This window comes from Fringilla coelebs (genome assembly GCF_963513975.1).
Source record: "Fringilla coelebs genome assembly, chromosome: 16".
NCBI classification, from domain to species: domain Eukaryota; kingdom Metazoa; phylum Chordata; class Aves; order Passeriformes; family Fringillidae; genus Fringilla; species Fringilla coelebs.
The window spans coordinates 12569886-12585625 of NC_140042.1; the positions used below are offsets into that span (position 1 = coordinate 12569886).

Below are 15740 nucleotides of genomic sequence, written 5' to 3' on the forward strand. Positions count from 1 at the left end.
TGAGATGTCAGGGGAAACATCTGCTGTCCTGTGACAGGAGGATGCAATTCCTGGAGCAGCTCATTATTCCCTCTCTGGGTTACTCCCCCTGCTTCCTCATTCTGTGGTGAACTCTCTCCACTTTGTGTGGTCCTGTCCTGCAATGGGTCAACAACACCTGGCAATGTTTGTACACCAGGGAAAGAGGCAGGAGAAACAGGAATCGTGTGTTCACTGGGTTAGAAGGGCCATTAGCATTCAAAACTTCCTTAGATCCTTCCAAATCTATACCCAAATACAACTGAAACACATCCCTACCAATCCATTGGAGTCTCTGATCTTCCCTCACAACAACAAAAAAGAAATTCTTTCAATGAGAGCGAAAATGCATCTCAATAATGATGCAGATTGCACAATGCCTTCACAAGGGAATAAAAATGACACTTATTCCTACCCACTGCTAAAGAGCCCCTAAACAGCAGGAAAAGGGCCTGCCACGAAAGAAAACTGTAATAACAAATCCACATCCATGATGCCAGGAGTTGACTTAGTCCCTCCGTGGTGCCCCTCACTATTTGATACCTTATTAATTCCCTTCTACAGTAATCTCAAGATCAGAGAAATTGGGTAAATTTTTTCTCCTAAAAAAACCATTCCCTTAAACTTCCAGGATAACCATTTTTATATGATCACTATGAATAAACTAAAAGAACCCCAAAAACAACCTGCAAGAAGCCATTGAATAGACAAAGCAAAATATATTTGCAATGCTTTTCTTTTTCTCCTCATTTTATCTCAGACTCACTTTATAACCTTGCCTACATCTGCCCTTCATTCACCTATTTCTCCATATGTAACTCAAGCCATATAACTGTAAGTACTTTCCTCATAGGTGTTTTTAATTTGTTTGTAAAGTAATTTGAGATCCACTGACAGAAGGTACTAAAGGAGAAAAAAAATGAAATATTTTGCAGAGCAGGCAGAGAAAAGGAAAGGCATTGCTGCCTCTCCCATATCCCACAGCAGGTAATAGGGAGTTAGGAACATTATGGCACTCCAGGGAACCTTCCTGCCTTCCTGACCCATCAGGTTATTGCCCTGATGCTCTGCCATAAACCCTGCAGCTCTCATAAAGCCTCTGCACTCCCAGCTCTGAAGTGGGACATTTTCAAGTCAAGATGCATCTCAAAAATATTCTCTCCATGAGCCACTTGCTTCTCCAGAAAGGGAAATGCAGCAGGACACCCTGGGTGACCTTGAGCCTTCTGCTAATGGTCCTGAGCTGCTGCTGAAAGGGGGAATTTGCAACAGGAGAATGACACTGCACATTACAGCCAGCACAGCCCCATTAGGGGCAGAATAAACTGAAATAAAACACAGATGAAGCAGCCAGAGCTGAAGAATAAAACATTCCAAGCATGGTGAAAACAAGCTGAGACAAAATGATCCAGCACAGAAAGGTCACTGCGAGTTAACTTCCAGTTGGCAGTGTCAGGTGGAAATGTCACACAAAGGATGTCAGGGGATGGAACTTCATATCAGAGTTTTGGTTTCACAGCACTGCCATGAATTAATTTGATGATATGACAATTGCAGAGTAAAACAATGTCCTTTGTGCTCTATTCAGATCTCAAAGAGCAGGACTGGGAGAAATCTTATTTACAGTTTCTTTTTCCATTTATATTTTTGGAGATTACTGTTTGAAGCAAGACCCATATAAACATATTTAAAAAAAAAAAAACCAAAACTGCTCAGACCAAGTAAAGATATGAACTGAGATTAAATAAAAAAAACAAGGAAGATTTATAAAATAGAATTTTATAAAAAGGCAGGTTTTTCAGGTAATGGGAGATGATAGAGCTGTGCAAGGGCAGCATCAACAAAAAGGCTGTGCACATTAGAAACCTTCTTAGAGACAGACAGTGGTTTGGTGATACCAAATGGAAGGATTTCAAAGGAATCCATGTGCCCTCCCCTCTTGGCAAAATGGCCAATATCCTTATTAATTGCCTTCCACCAGAACCATTTTGTTTGTGCCCAACACACAGAGTTATATCAGAAAACAAGGGTAAAAGGAAAAACAGCCTCACCATCTGCCATCAGCCTTGCCATAGCAGAGCATCACACAGGCTTTGGAAACATGGCTCAAATTCCCAAACATCACCCGGCTAGCTGCAGATTTCCATGGATTTCTTACAAAAATCACGCATGGAATGTTTTTAACAGGATTTTTCCTGTGGCAATTTCAGGGTCGCTTTTGTACATACATTCCTTTGAGAAGCAAAGCTGAGCCATTTCTGTGATCATATGAGCAATCCCAATATTGGGATGTGAGCACATCCCAATATTGGGATGTTCAGAATGGTGGTGGGAGATCAAAACGAGAAAGCTTGGGAGTGTCAAATGCAGAAAAAAAGTATTCACTAAGTAGGAAAGGAGTTGTACCTGCACTTATGGGTCATCTGCTGGGAAAGGTAAAGGCAATTAAGTAATTCATAATTATCCAGGCCAGAGAGAGCAGAATGTGCATTGCTTGTCAGCTGGTATTCTCAATCCTGGGAGCTTTTAAGCCTTGCAGGAAATAAATAAAAATCTTACACGGAGAGGTCAGTTGAAGACAATGAAAGGAGAGGCAGATCACAGTGATGAAGTGGTTATGATAATTAACTACTATTTTGGAATTTACAGAATAATGGATTTCAAAATAATAAGTACAGTTGTTAAATTTGAGTTTGCCTGCAGGCAATGCTTTAGTCACGGTTACATAAATTTCTACTTCAGAAGTTATAGATTAGAAAACTTCAGAATAAAAAAGAACACAAGAAAAGGCACCTTGCAGGTTTGCATTTTGTGGTTAAATGGGAAAATTTCCCATTAATTACTAATGATGTAGTTCATTAGTAGTCTATTTCATTATGGAAGTGCAAATTATCAGATACTAATGATGCATGCCCTAATCGCAGTAGTTTGTCTTGATTTCAAGTTCAATGAAATAAAAATATTTATTTACAACGTTTCAGGTTTATGAATTACGTTACATTCTTAATTGATGCTTTCAACAAACCTGAAACAATTCATTAGTATTAACCGAGACTGATGGATCTGTGCTTGATGATCACTGATAACTCCCTCCCTGGACTGGAAAGAACAGCTGCCACTTCAACTCGGTGGGAGCTTCAATTTTGGGAGCAAACAGAGAGAAAAGATCAAACAGATCATGCAACAAGAGGTGTTTATCACATTCCTGCCCCTTCAAAGTGCTCCCACTAAAAAACAAAAGGAAGAAGAAAAGTCCAGGGGTTTTCTAGCCAACCCTTTGTGCTAATTGCAAAAGCTGGATATCCTGAGTCGCTGAAGGTGCAAACCACCCCAGCTCAGAGCAGTCCCTTGAGTCACAAGAGATCTCAGGCACACATCTCCTGAAATTCCTCCTGAGGTACAAACCACAGCACCATAAACCAGGAAAAACCCCACAGGTTACTGCCAACAGGCTGGGCTCTGCTAGATTAAAGCTGGAAGAAGAAATAGAACACTTCAATAAATTGTTGTTTAAAGCTTGTCAGGCTCCTGACACCTTTTCCCATAACTCACACTACAGAAAGCACTTCTGGCTTGGGCAGTTTTAGTAGTTGCTACCAACACTAAAAAAAGCCAAAACTTCGGGTTTAGAAGTAAGGTCCCAGCCTGGATTTTAGCACAATTTAAAGCACCATGAACCTAAATGGAAGCACCTGGAGAGTTTGGTGAAAGCTGATGCTCAGAACCTGCAGCCTCAGTGGGACAGAGCAAGTACCAGCTGGAGTTAGAGACATTAAAATCACAAGTCATGTGCTCAACACTTCCACAAACTCAGTTACTATTCCACACAGAAATACCCTGCACAGATCTAGTCATCCAGATTTTCAAATTTCAGTAGCTACAGATTTTCAAGCAAAGCACATCACTCTCTTTAAAACTGCATTGAGATTTATTTCTGACAAATTAATATTTTATTTAAGCTGAAGGTTTCTTTGTGAAGCCTCTGTTTCTTGGTTAGTATTTACCACGAGTAAGGTAAAGAACACAACTGAAAATCTATTTTGTATCTGGTTTACATTTGTCCACAGAAAATAAAACTGGAAATATTTGTTTTAATCAACCCATTAAAAGAAAAAAATAAGGTTTCAAAGGCACTACTTCTAAAACAAGAAAAAGCAGTCATCTTGCTGTCTTACCAATATTTAACATGGTATGCCAACTTCATCATGACAGACACACAATAACTTTGTTAATAATGTAAATTAAGAATAGGAAATGCAACTGCCTTGTAAACTTTTTTGTAGTATAAAGAGATTAAGTCTATAATTCCCTTCTTCTCCTAGAAAAAGAAGTTATTCAAATTTCTAACAAGAATATTCAATAGAGTAAGACTGTTTTGTCCCCATTGAAATTACAGTACAACATGAACACATGTAAAGAACCATAAAAAAATTTCACATGGTTTAATTAAAAAAAAAAAACCAAAAACCCAAACAACAACCAGAGAAAATCCCAGCTATTAGAGTTGCCTGAAAAATCACATTAAAACAAGCCACTTACTTTTCTGTCCTCAGTTTCTACACCAGAACTGCACTCTGCTTTAGTGTCCTGTAAGCACAAAGAGAGAAGCCCATGTCACAAAGCACATTGACCAGCACTGGGGAGTAACTCAGCCTGAAGAACTGTTATTTTTATTTTTTTTTACACTGAGTTATTTGACTATACAATGTCTAGTATTTTGCCTTTAGGTGAAATTCATTAAAATTTACTACAGGCATAAATTTAAAGACTGGATTGCAAACACACACACAAAAAAAACACCCCAAAACCCCAAACCTATTTCAATATAGTGCAGCCAGCTCTCAGGAAAAGAAATATGATTTGTTAGTATACATTTTCTTTTTTGCTTCCATCTTGAGGAAAATAAAATTCTTGCTCACTTTTTTGTTTTAATAAACAAATTATGGAAGCTGAAAGAAATATAAAGGTAAGCTAAAGAGGAAAAAGTGCCCAACCTGTCTGTTATGCAGTGCTAGCCAGGAGTTGATAGAGATTTGTGTCTGAATCCCATTGCAATGTGCAAGAACAGCCCAGCCTCTGTTTATGATAAATATGTAAATGTGTGCATGCACAGACCTGCACACGTGTGGATATCATGGACGTGTCCTCTGCAGGAGTGAAACAAATGATTTCAAACCTAATGACACCCAACACATGGTCCTTTCATTCCTCAAGTGTTTTGACTCATTGAACCTATGGGGCTTTGTGCTGATAATGGTTATCACAAAAATTACACTCCAAAAGGCATTTATTGCTTCAGTCACCCTTTTTACAGCAAGTTCCTACTGGAAACTGAGTAAGCCAAATACAATTCAAGTCACTAAACTGGAGACAGGTGCCCCACTAATTTTCTTTCCAACTTTACTTTTCTAGTGAGGATATTCTTGGAAAAAAAATTTTAGCTATTTTAACCATTGGAGCTTTAGATATTTCTACTAGGGAAAGAATAACATGTGGCTGAGGGATAATTTTTTGTGAAAAGCTCTTCCCCAACTTCTCACCCAAGCCTGAACTACTCTAATCAGATTTCAGATTATTGATTAGTTACTTGCACATAAATTCAAATGCTGATAGCAAATAGCAGCTCCTATTTAAAATGAAAATAAATGTCAAGTGAAGAATTTATGTTTCTTCAACAGCATGTCTATTCATCTTAAATGAAGGACTGGTTTTACTTCAAAGCCAAAGACTTTCTGCCTACACCTATAAAAGAGTTTAAAAAATTAAATTGTTCAACCAAGTAAGATGAAGCAAGGTTTTCTGGAAAAAAAATACTTTCATTCACAGCAAATTATATTAATGATGGTTTCATAAGGCATATCAAGTTGTGTCACTTCTTAAGCAGCAAAAATTTGTTATTCCAGCCAGTCTAATACATGAACCAGCACCTCTAATACTCACTATACCCCATCACTTTTCATGGGGAGCCAGACTGTAGTTGGGGGAATAAAACACAAAAATTTCCTTTCAAGGGTGCCTTTCTGGCAGCCAGACAGTCTCTCCCCACATCTCCCACGTGGAGGAGAAGGAAATACTCTCTCTGCCTACAGGCTCACTTCCTGAGCCTGTCTGGATATTTACACTTACTTCTTTTTGGTGAGGGAAAAAAAGCTCAGCTTTTCAAAAGCCTTCTCCCTCAGGGGAATGAATTCAAACTCCATTAGCACCAGTGGTCCTCATGTCCTAGATGTGCCCTAAGGCACCTTTTGGAAAGAGTGCAATGTTCTTTAACATATTCATTGGTTAATCAAAAATGAATCATCTCTTTCCATATCACCAAGGACAAGAGTGGCTCTGTCTCACACACTGACCTAAATTAACTGAAAGCAGAATAAAGGAGCTCCTCTCAGACTGCAGTCATGGCTATTACAGGCTTTCAGCATGATGGATATACCTGAAGACCCAACAGCACTCTGGTCCCTTCTGCTGCCCATGGAACAGTGCATTTTGCTATTTTACCCCTGTCCTTTCCCATTAAAAGCAATTTCTAAGAGGCCCAAATTCATTACTCAATTAGAAATGCAGTTTTACCAGGATGAAGCAAAACCCATCTTCCTCCCAGCTGAGCTTATCTGGTGTGTTTGTCTGGAGCAGCCTCAGCCCCACAAAGGTGGGGCCAGCCCAGCTGAGCCTGCTCTGCTCAATCAGGGTTAATGAGATAACGAGCCACACCTGGAACCCAGACCTCACCTGGAACTGAGACCAGCCCCAGGAAAAGATTCAGGCTGAATGGCAAATTTCAGCATTTTTGCTCTGTGTTTTATTAGACAAGCAGTTCAGCCCTTAGTGTTTGGCTATCTAGCTAAAGACATGGAAAGTGAATCTTTACAAATTAACCACTGCATCTTTAGCAATGAAAAAACACATCTGCAGGGGTTCAGTCTCACTGCAAGAATGTGTTATCTTTGAAATGATGTAGAGTTGGAGTTAAAAGAATTGCTGTGTCTTCAAGACTAAACACCTGGATTCAGACTTCTGCACAAGGGCAAGATAAAAACCAGTTAATTTTCTGAAGCAATTAGTGTTGTAATTCTTTAAACCAGTGCAGCTACTGGCTTAATCAAATCTATGGTTAAGTATAAATATTTGAGTATATGTCTACATCCTAGATATACCTCTTCTGAAGAAAAATATATACACAGACCCTAAGCTTTAAAAATCATCAAAATGAATCATCTGTCAATCTCAGAGCAAGAAGGGAAGAAATGAGAATGTTCTTCTCTGGGAGACATCTGTGCTACTTTCTCTAAGTGCAAAATGATAAAGTGCTGTCATTTCCTATGTGTGTTGCAAATTTCCCAGCTCTATGAATTATTTGAGATGGAGAAGCACCATTTGCTGAAAAGCAATTGTAAAATCCTTGAGATCTGAACAATGGATCGGGTACCTTCTTTAATGTTGTTACATTACCAAAAAAAAAAAAAAAAGAGTAAAAACTCAGAAAATGTGTTCCTTTTGAAGAATTATTTTATGTATTTTATGTAATGATAGAAAACTTTACAGAATGGAAGTATTCTATGGAAGTTTCATGGAAAATATGGAATTAAATAGAAAACCCTCTCCTCCATTTTGGTTTAAAACCAACACAATTCCTTTTTTCTCTAGGTGTCACTGCTTAACAGCCAATTAAATAACATTATTACAAACATATTTAGAGCTCTATGTTTTATATAAAGTTTCTTTTCGGACTGTTTTGTTTGGTGACAGCAACAGGGAAACAAAGCAAGGTTTTGTGCAGGACATTGGGGGCAATGCAGGACACAAGTTTAAGGGCTGGGATTTTTCAAGTTTAACACACTGGGGAACAAATCTACCACCTTCATCAACAGTCAGATAAAAATGTTACTGAACAAATCTACCATCTTCATCAACAGTAGCACTATAAAAATGTCACTGAACAGAGGGAAGTGAAAGCTCCAGAAAGCAGAAGCAGTTATTGGTAGTGGCATGGCCCTGAATGAAATTTTGGCTTTAGGATGCAGTAGAAACCTGCATGTACTTTACATAGTTTCTGTAATTCACTCCTGGAATTGCAAGCAGGAACAGTGAAATCACTGAATCACCAATGGATCCTGAGGGATCCATTGGTGCTGCTAACACCCCCCACACCCTGAGTGCCCTGAGCTCCATCACACACTGCAGTTTGCTCCCTCCCTGCCATCCCAACCCTAATCCCTTCCCCTGCTGCCCTGCCAGCCCAACACAGCCTGCCAGAAACCTCCCAAACAACCACAAGACAGCAGAAACTTCAGAAAAGTGGCCTGAATTTCCAACATGTTTCCTTTCCTCAGGTGAATATAAGGCACAGGGAAAGGCAAACCGAATTCCTGTGTGTTTTATGAAAAATCCTTTCCTTAGGATTTTTGCTCCTGAGAAGCTGAGAGGCCTCAGGAACAAAATGCAAACAATGATTGTCTGCTGCTGTGGGATGCAGCAGGTGGAGCTGGGATTGGGCTCATGTGGTTGTTTCTAATTAATGGCCAAGCACAGTCCAGCTGTCCAGAGTGTCTCACAGACAAACCTTTGTTATCCATTCCTTTTCTATTCTCAGCCAGCCTTCTGCTGAAATCCTTTCTTCTATTCTTTCAGTATAGTTTTTAATATAATATATGTCATAAAATAATAAACCAGCCTTCTGAACATGGAGCCAGCTTTCTCATCTCTTCCCTATCCTGGACCCCTGTTATCCCTGTCACACCTGTGCACACACTGCCCTCCCAGTGCCCAGGGGAGGGAGGATGAGCCTCGGCAGTTCCAACCATCCCAGGGTTCCCCGGCTGGGTTCCTCTGTAATATCACGGATGAGCAGTAGGTGGAAGCAAATAACCTTGTAAAACCCTGCTCAGCCTCCCGTGAAAGATAAACCCATCGCTGCTCAGGTGTTTTACACGTGTCCTTGGCACCCCAACAAATAATGTTTTATTTTGTTCACAGTACTGCCTTCCAGTTTCATGAAACAGCCAGTAGTTTAGAGATAAAAGGTGATTAGCATGGTTTGGTTTTTGTTTTTTTGGTTTTTTTGTTTGTTTGTTTGTTAGAAATTTGTACAGCTGAAATGGACTCCTTTTAATGACTAAATCATTTAAAAAGGTAACATGACCTTACACAAAATAAAAATATATATACACACACATACATATATAAAATTAAAAAGTACACAGTCAAATTCTAGGTTAATGATTCTTCTGGATATTTTTATTGACTGTTAAATATCTCAAACCCCTGAATTATTGAGAAAAATATTTAATGTAGTTCTCTATCCATTGGCCATTATGTTTCATTATTGCTGCTAACAAACAGGCTGCCAGTGGAAGAATTCATTTGAATTTCATATTAGTTCTATTTCATCCATCCCAGAGAGCAAATTAACCACACAGTAATACTTACTGAAGAAGAAAATAAATGAAAAATGAAACCTTAGAATGTGACATTCAAGTCTTCACTAAGTTTGTCCCCAGCAACTCAGGCAGAAGACTCATCAAATTAACAAACCAATTCAAGGATTTGAATGGCTTCAACAGTTGCAATGTCAAAGATGTAGGAGAGGAGTTTTATTTTGAAGGAAATAGCTTCATCTCTATTTACTAACATTTGAGGACCAAGAGGTTTGTGCGTACAAGCTCAAACCAGGAGAAAATTGGGCCATCTGCAGCTATTTCTGATGCCTCAGGACAGCCTTGGGGCACTTTTAGGGGAGTCAAAAAGGAAACAACCCATCTGAGCACAGACTTAAAATCAAATTCTCCAGGTTTTAGGGAGCCTTCTTCCCTTGTTTCTAGATAAAAGCAGACTGCAAGAGGAAGGTTTGCAAGACTCAGAAACTGAACCAGCACATTTTATAATAAAAAAATGACTGCTTACAAAAATACTGCTGTATTTTTAATACAGATTTGAAAGTACTGGTGTGTGTGTGTGCCCTCCCACACAGCCACCCACCCCCCGGCTGTGCCAGTGAGCACCCAGCTCTGCTTTCTGCTTTCTTCTGCTTCCAGCCCATTCCTTATGCTCATTTTCAAGGCTATCAAGAGTTAATTTTATTATTTTTTCCCCCAAGGAAAGCTTTGACTTTTTTCCTAAATAAAGACTTGTTTAAAGGAACAGGTACTGCTGCTGGAGCTTTATGGAGTGGAGTATATAAAACATTCACACTCTTCTTTCTTTTCCTTCTCTCACCTTCAGGAGTTACTTGTCCTCTGCTGAATGCTCTCCAAACACTCAGAGATGCACAGACACGTCTGCCCAGCACAGAATCCTCGTGCCTCACATTCCCCTCCTCTCTCCAAACAGATGTTTCAGTAGCCCAGGGTACCCGAGGGTAAAACCTCCCCCTTTCTCCTCAGATATCCAAAAACCACACATAAAATAGGCAGCACATTTTAAGATGTGCATCAGCCATGCAGCAGTATCAAGCTGGAAATACTGGCTTCTGAAGACCAGATCAGGTTAAGACTAAATTTTGGGCTAGTAAATATTTCATTTTCAAAGGCAGCAACAGGAACTGCAATTTGGTAAAGTTGTCAGTTGGGACAGTACTAAAACACTTAAGATTCCTTAATGCAACATCATTTTGACCTACAGGTCAAATCTGAAATACCTTTTCTACATGTCCCTTTACTTTCATGGCTGAAAATACACAGGAACCTCCAGAACTGTAAATTTTAACAGTTTTAAACTGTTAGAACTGGATTTTTAAAATTAACTTTATTTATCTAATAAAGTTGCCTTAGGTGTCAGGCAGACCAACAGCCACATAAATAGTCCTATGTTTGAAATCACTGAAATCTAGGTGGTCAATAGATATTCCTGATAAATCCAAGGAGCTGAGAAAGCTGCTGGTGTGATTTCAGCACAGCCACACACTGTGTGAGCTGGGTAAGGTGACAGCTGGCAAAATATACCCAGAGTACAGATGCAACTTTTAGAGAAAGAAACCTAATTGAACAGTTTATGTTTTCAAATTAACAACAACACAGGGCACAACACAATTCCTGAAGGAATCTATATTTTTTTTTCAGTCAGGTTTCCTAAATGAAACAAGCACATAAAATTGCTTCATGCCTCAGACACCTCCAAACCTCTAGAATATCTTTACTAAGTTTAGCCAAATTTGACAGAGAAATAAATAGAAGCTCCAAGATAGTCCTGTATTTTTCATAAATGAGTGCCTGAGGAAAAGACAGAACATCACTTGCAAAGCCATGCCCTACTCCAGCTGATCAAAGACCCCAAGGAGAGGTGAGGATGCTGAGAGGAGGAGAATTCACTCTGTGAAGATATTCAAGTGGCTGCCTGTGTTTACTGAGAGGCAACTGTGTGGGCACAGGGTATAAATCAATAACAAAACTATTTCACTTAAGTCCAATTTTCACAGAATAAGTTCCTTCAAGACTGAAGAGGATTTTTGTTGAACTTTTAAATGGAGTTCAGTCATTTTGGGCTATGTAGTGATAAAAAGCATAAATTTAATAGCTATTTTTCAAGCTTACAGAGTGACAAGACAAGAATTGTTTAATGACAGAAGATGTGTGATGATTGTAGAAGCGCCTCGGAAAATTAGGGCTCTGTAAAGATCTATTTTGTCTTTGATATTACACTACACTTTTGATTATCACAACAAGTTGAGTTTCATGCTTTTATTATGTTTTCACAAAATATGGCTGTTTCTGTGCAGCAGAACAGTTGCATTCCCAAAAAGCTGGCTATATATTTACTATGCTTTCTTGAGTAACAAAGTGAAGCAGAATTTCATATTGGTCTCAAGACTTCCCTTAATAAACAACCCACAAACTTTCTCACTTCTGCCTCGCTGAGGGGGAGTGAGTGGGGTTTTGCTGCCTACTGGGGTTAACCCACAGCCATCAGAAAGTGAAATGTTTCAGTTCCTACCTATTCTCAAAAGTCACGAGCAGTCAGGCCACAAATTATCAGTGCTTCAAACACTGGAAATGATTTCAGCCTCCTGGCCCAGAGCTTTGTCATCCCACTAATAAGAATGCAGAAACAAAGGCAGGAGCGAGCCCTGCATCCAAAGGACTGCTCCTATCACAGCAAACTCAAAAGGAGCTCTGATGATGACAGCTATTGCTTCAACATCCAGGGGAAATAAAGAATTGGACTGGAGCCTCGGGCAGCAAGTTGATATAATTGAGCTTTGAGAAGTTTCCTCATCGACCAAGAGTCAGTTTTTTGTTGTTGTTGGCAAGCAGAGAGTGACTGAGATGCTATTTCTTCTTCCATGCCCGGTGTGGGGTAAACAAGCCCAGTTTGCTTTGAGACATCTGCCAAGCTGTGCGGTCATGAAGACAGCAGCACCCTTTGGTTTCCCAAACTCTTTCAGAAGCACACAGCTAAAAAGCCGCTGGTGACAGCAGAGCCAGCGTGCCACAGCCATTCCCCTGGCACAGAGAGCAGCTCAGCCAGCCCAGCAGGGAGGCCTGCCAAGGAAAACAGCCAAATGTCAGAGGCACAGCCGTGGTTCTGCTCCCCAGTGCTCAGCTCTCTGCATCCCCAGCGCGTGCTCGGCAGCTCCCAGGGCTGCAGCTCACAGCTTGGTTTCCACTCAAGTGTCTCAGCAGGGCATCCATGGACCTCTGCAGTCAGCAAACACACAGGGCACTGCTCCTCCTGCACCTCTGCCTGCCTGCCTGCCCCCAGACAGATGCTTTGCCCTCTAGAGCAGCACTAAAGGGATGAGGAAAGCATCACTGAACACAAACAGCCCTGGCAGCTTCTTGCAAAAGGACACCTCTATCTCAAGAGATGTACAGATTGTCACTGACATATTTTCTGAAAAATCCCTTGGCCAGGATTTCTTCTCCTGGGAAGATGAGAAGCCTCAGAGAAAAAATAATATTATCTCATTTGCTTCTCCCTGATTTGCTGCTTTGGGATGTGGCTGGAGATTGTTTACCAACAGGTGCATGTTTGATTGGTTTCATGTGAATTGTTTTTCTCAATGACCAATCACCATCAGCTGTGTCAGACTCTGAGGGGTCAGTCATGAGTTTTTTATTATCATTCTTGTTTAGCTTACTGTCTGTATCCTTTATCTTTCTTTATTATAATTTTAGTATAGCATAACGGAACGGAACGGAACGGAACGGAACGGAATGGAATGGAATAGAATAGAATAGAATAGAATAGAATAGAATAGAATAGAATGTCAAAAAAGAATAAATTAGCCTTCTAAGAGCATGGAGTCAGATTCATCTCTCACCTCATCCTGGGCACCCTGCAATACCACACAGAGATGGTCAAGAGATGTAGAAAAAAATCAAATCAAATCAAACCAAACCAAACCAACCTCCCCCCATCCAACCAACCATAAAAACACATGGCCCCTTCTCTCTGCTCTTTCTATATTATAGGCTAAAATACACAAGTGTGTGCTTTTGATAAAGTTTTTCTTCCAGTTCAATCAAGTTACCCAAGCATGAATATGGGATAGTATCTAAGCTGCACAATTTAAAACAAAGTAAAATAGTGACAGGAGATCAATTTCAAAGCTAAAAAACTGATTACATAAAGGCCATTTTTGATGGAGCACAAATGGCACTGTTCCTGAACTCAGAACATTGCTTTGGTGAATTATTTTCATCACATGGCAAGTATAACTGCACACATTTCCTTTAAACTAGAAAGTTGTTAGAATCACATTTGAGCAGAAAAATGTATTTCTCCCTCTTTCTCTATAAACCAGGTTAACACACTTTTTATTTGATCTGGTAAATTTTCTAAATTACTTTTTGGCTAGACCAATTCAGAATTTATGATCCTAATATACTGATACTTTTTCCTTAAAGACTGAACACAAATCCTAAACCTTAGAGGGGAAAAAAAAATCCACAACTTCTTCATGAAACCTGAATTTTAGCAGCTTCTGCTCTTAATCTTACTATAATTTACCCCAAGAAGAGCCTAGAGAACACAGGCTGACAGGTGATATATGCTTCCTATTTTGCTGTTCATATAACCATTAACAATAACTGCAATAGAGCACATGAATGATAACGACCAGACACTCACTGAACTGGAAAATCCAATATTCTTCGCCAAGGTGAAGGGGGGTAGGAGTGGATCTATTAAAATAATTGTACCTCAACTAATATGTAGTACATCAGCTCAGTAAACAATGTGCCTGTAAAGTGGTTTCTTATTCCTTCTCAGTTGTGAGGATTTTATTGGGGTGGTGGTGGTGGCAGTAGTAGCAATAATAATACCAATAATAAAATAATAATTTGTTAGAATGAGTGAGAAGAATTGCTGTTATAATGAAAACAGGCTGAAACTTTTTTATCTAGAACAAAAGTAACAAACAAACAAAGAAACCCAAAAAATAAAAACCCCAAACAAACTCCCCTGCAAAAAACCCAAAACAGAACCAAAAAAGAGACAAAAAAAAAAGAGAAAAACACAAACAGAAAAAAAAAAAAACCAAAACAAAACAAATTACAACCTGAATTTTTCTTAGATGGACTCCTGCAATTTAACCAGCCTCAGATTTCATTTATACAAGTGCACCAAATCACAGACTGTCCAAACAGCTACACTCCTAAACTTTGCATTTCTTCTTGCTGCTGAGGCAAATTCCAGGGGTGTAATTATCAGTAAAACTGAAATGACAACAAGAGCTCCATTTCACATGGTGCCATCCCTGTATTCCAAGAGGAAATGAAGATCCCCTGGCAGTGCTGGGTTATTTTAGCACAGGGGTCCCTGCCAGGTGCTGAATTCAGTGCTGCCCCAAAACTCAAGCAAATAATGTCAAAGTGTGTCATACATGTGGCAGGTTAAGGTCCAGATACCTTGCTACAGTAAGGCCAAATGTTGAAATTTTCACTCCATAAGCAAGGAAGAGTATTTTTTCAAAACTTATTTTAACTCACTGTTTTAAGAGAGACAATGATACTTTTATGAATTCATTCAGAACAGCACTAAGGCAGGGCCATGCATCCACCAAGTAAAAACACAACTAATATATCCTCTGGAAGACAACCATTATATTCACTCTTCTGAAGCAAAAAGAAAAATACTCTTATGTTTTATCCTAGCTGAACAGAAATGAAAGAATTACAATAATATCTTCTACTAAAACAGAGCTGCTGTTCTGTAAAACATGCACCCTTAAACACAAACATAATTAACTGCTTTTCAGCACTCACTGAAGCCTGAAAGGATCCTAAAATCCCTTTAAGTGGATAGGATGAAGCATATTTTCATCAAAATGGAAAATATGAAATGATTTTATAAGGTAATTTTTTTAGAAATTCTGATTTTTAGAGGGACTACAGGTGCATTAGTACAAAATTAAGAAAAGAGGCTTTTTTTAGTCACTGTTTTTAAAAGTCTTCCTTTCCATTTTGTGTTTCAACATATGACAGCTTTGTATATAAAGGCTGTCCTTAAAAAATCTGAGTCACACAAGCTCTCTCTTCCACAATCCATTATCTCATAAAAGAAATGTCATAAATGCAAAAGTAAAAATAGCATCAGCAAGTCGTTAGGGTGAGCAATGTTCACTGAAGGAATCCTGCTAAAGACAGTTATTTCCCTTTGGAATCCCTGGAATGTTGTGGAGTTGCAGTCATAACTGGTGAAAACTGCCTCAAAATTGATCAATAATAAAAAATTTTGAGGTACATTAATCTGACATCTGCTACCAGTTTGGTTTCCTTGTTTCTGCA

At 39.2% G+C, this 15740-nt stretch overlaps 1 protein-coding gene across 2 annotated transcripts in view; it reads right to left on the bottom strand.

Annotated features, from left to right (window-relative positions):
• RBFOX1 (RNA binding fox-1 homolog 1) overlaps positions 1-15740 on the bottom strand; it is a gene marked incomplete at both ends in the record, with an annotated part of 1149754 nt that overhangs the window by 510438 nt on the left and 623576 nt on the right. For both annotated transcript variants that reach the window (XM_084216436.1, XM_084216434.1), the window contains one exon: positions 4558-4605. In XM_084216436.1, coding sequence (XP_084072562.1) covers positions 4558-4605 — 48 coding nt within the window. The remainder of the gene's footprint in view (positions 1-4557; positions 4606-15740) is intronic.